General features: G+C 73.9%; 1 protein-coding gene across 1 annotated transcript in view; it reads left to right on the top strand.

Moving 5' to 3' along the window:
- Nucleotides 1–251, top strand: part of LOC113408936 (protein PRRC2A-like) — a gene marked incomplete at both ends in the record, with an annotated part of 2,850 nt that extends 2,599 nt beyond the window's left edge. Inside the window, one exon of the mRNA XM_029914024.1 lies at nucleotides 20–251. Within this exon, the coding sequence (XP_029769884.1) occupies nucleotides 20–251 (232 nt within the window). The remainder of the gene's footprint in view (nucleotides 1–19) is intronic.
- Between the last annotated feature and the right edge of the window lie 67 nt (nucleotides 252–318).

Genomic DNA, 318 nt, shown 5'->3' with positions numbered 1-318 from the left:
AGGCCGCTGGCTGGAGAAGCTGCGCTTGGACATCTCCTTGCGCTGGGCAAGGGTCAGGTCGGCGCTGGCCCCCCGGACCCCCAGCGCAAGGAGATGTCCAAGCGCAGCTTCTCCAGCCAGCGGCCTGGCATGGACCGGCAGAACCGGCGCCCCAACCCCGGGCCCGGCAGCGGGGGCAAGGCCGGGGGCCGCGGGGGGCCTGGCGGCGGCCGCGGGGACAAGAGGACCTGGCCCTCGCCCAGGAACCGCAGGTGTGGGGGCCAAGGGAGAGGGGGACACTTAACGGGGGCGGACATAGGGACAGCGGGGGGCACATGG

This window comes from Terrapene carolina, unplaced genomic scaffold (genome assembly GCF_002925995.2).
Source record: "Terrapene carolina triunguis isolate 2854851 unplaced genomic scaffold, T_m_triunguis-2.0 Scaffold27187, whole genome shotgun sequence".
Classification (NCBI taxonomy): Eukaryota; Metazoa; Chordata; order Testudines; family Emydidae; genus Terrapene; species Terrapene triunguis.
The sequence above is the reverse complement of the archived record's forward strand: the minus strand, read 5'-3'. Positions and strand labels throughout refer to the sequence as shown.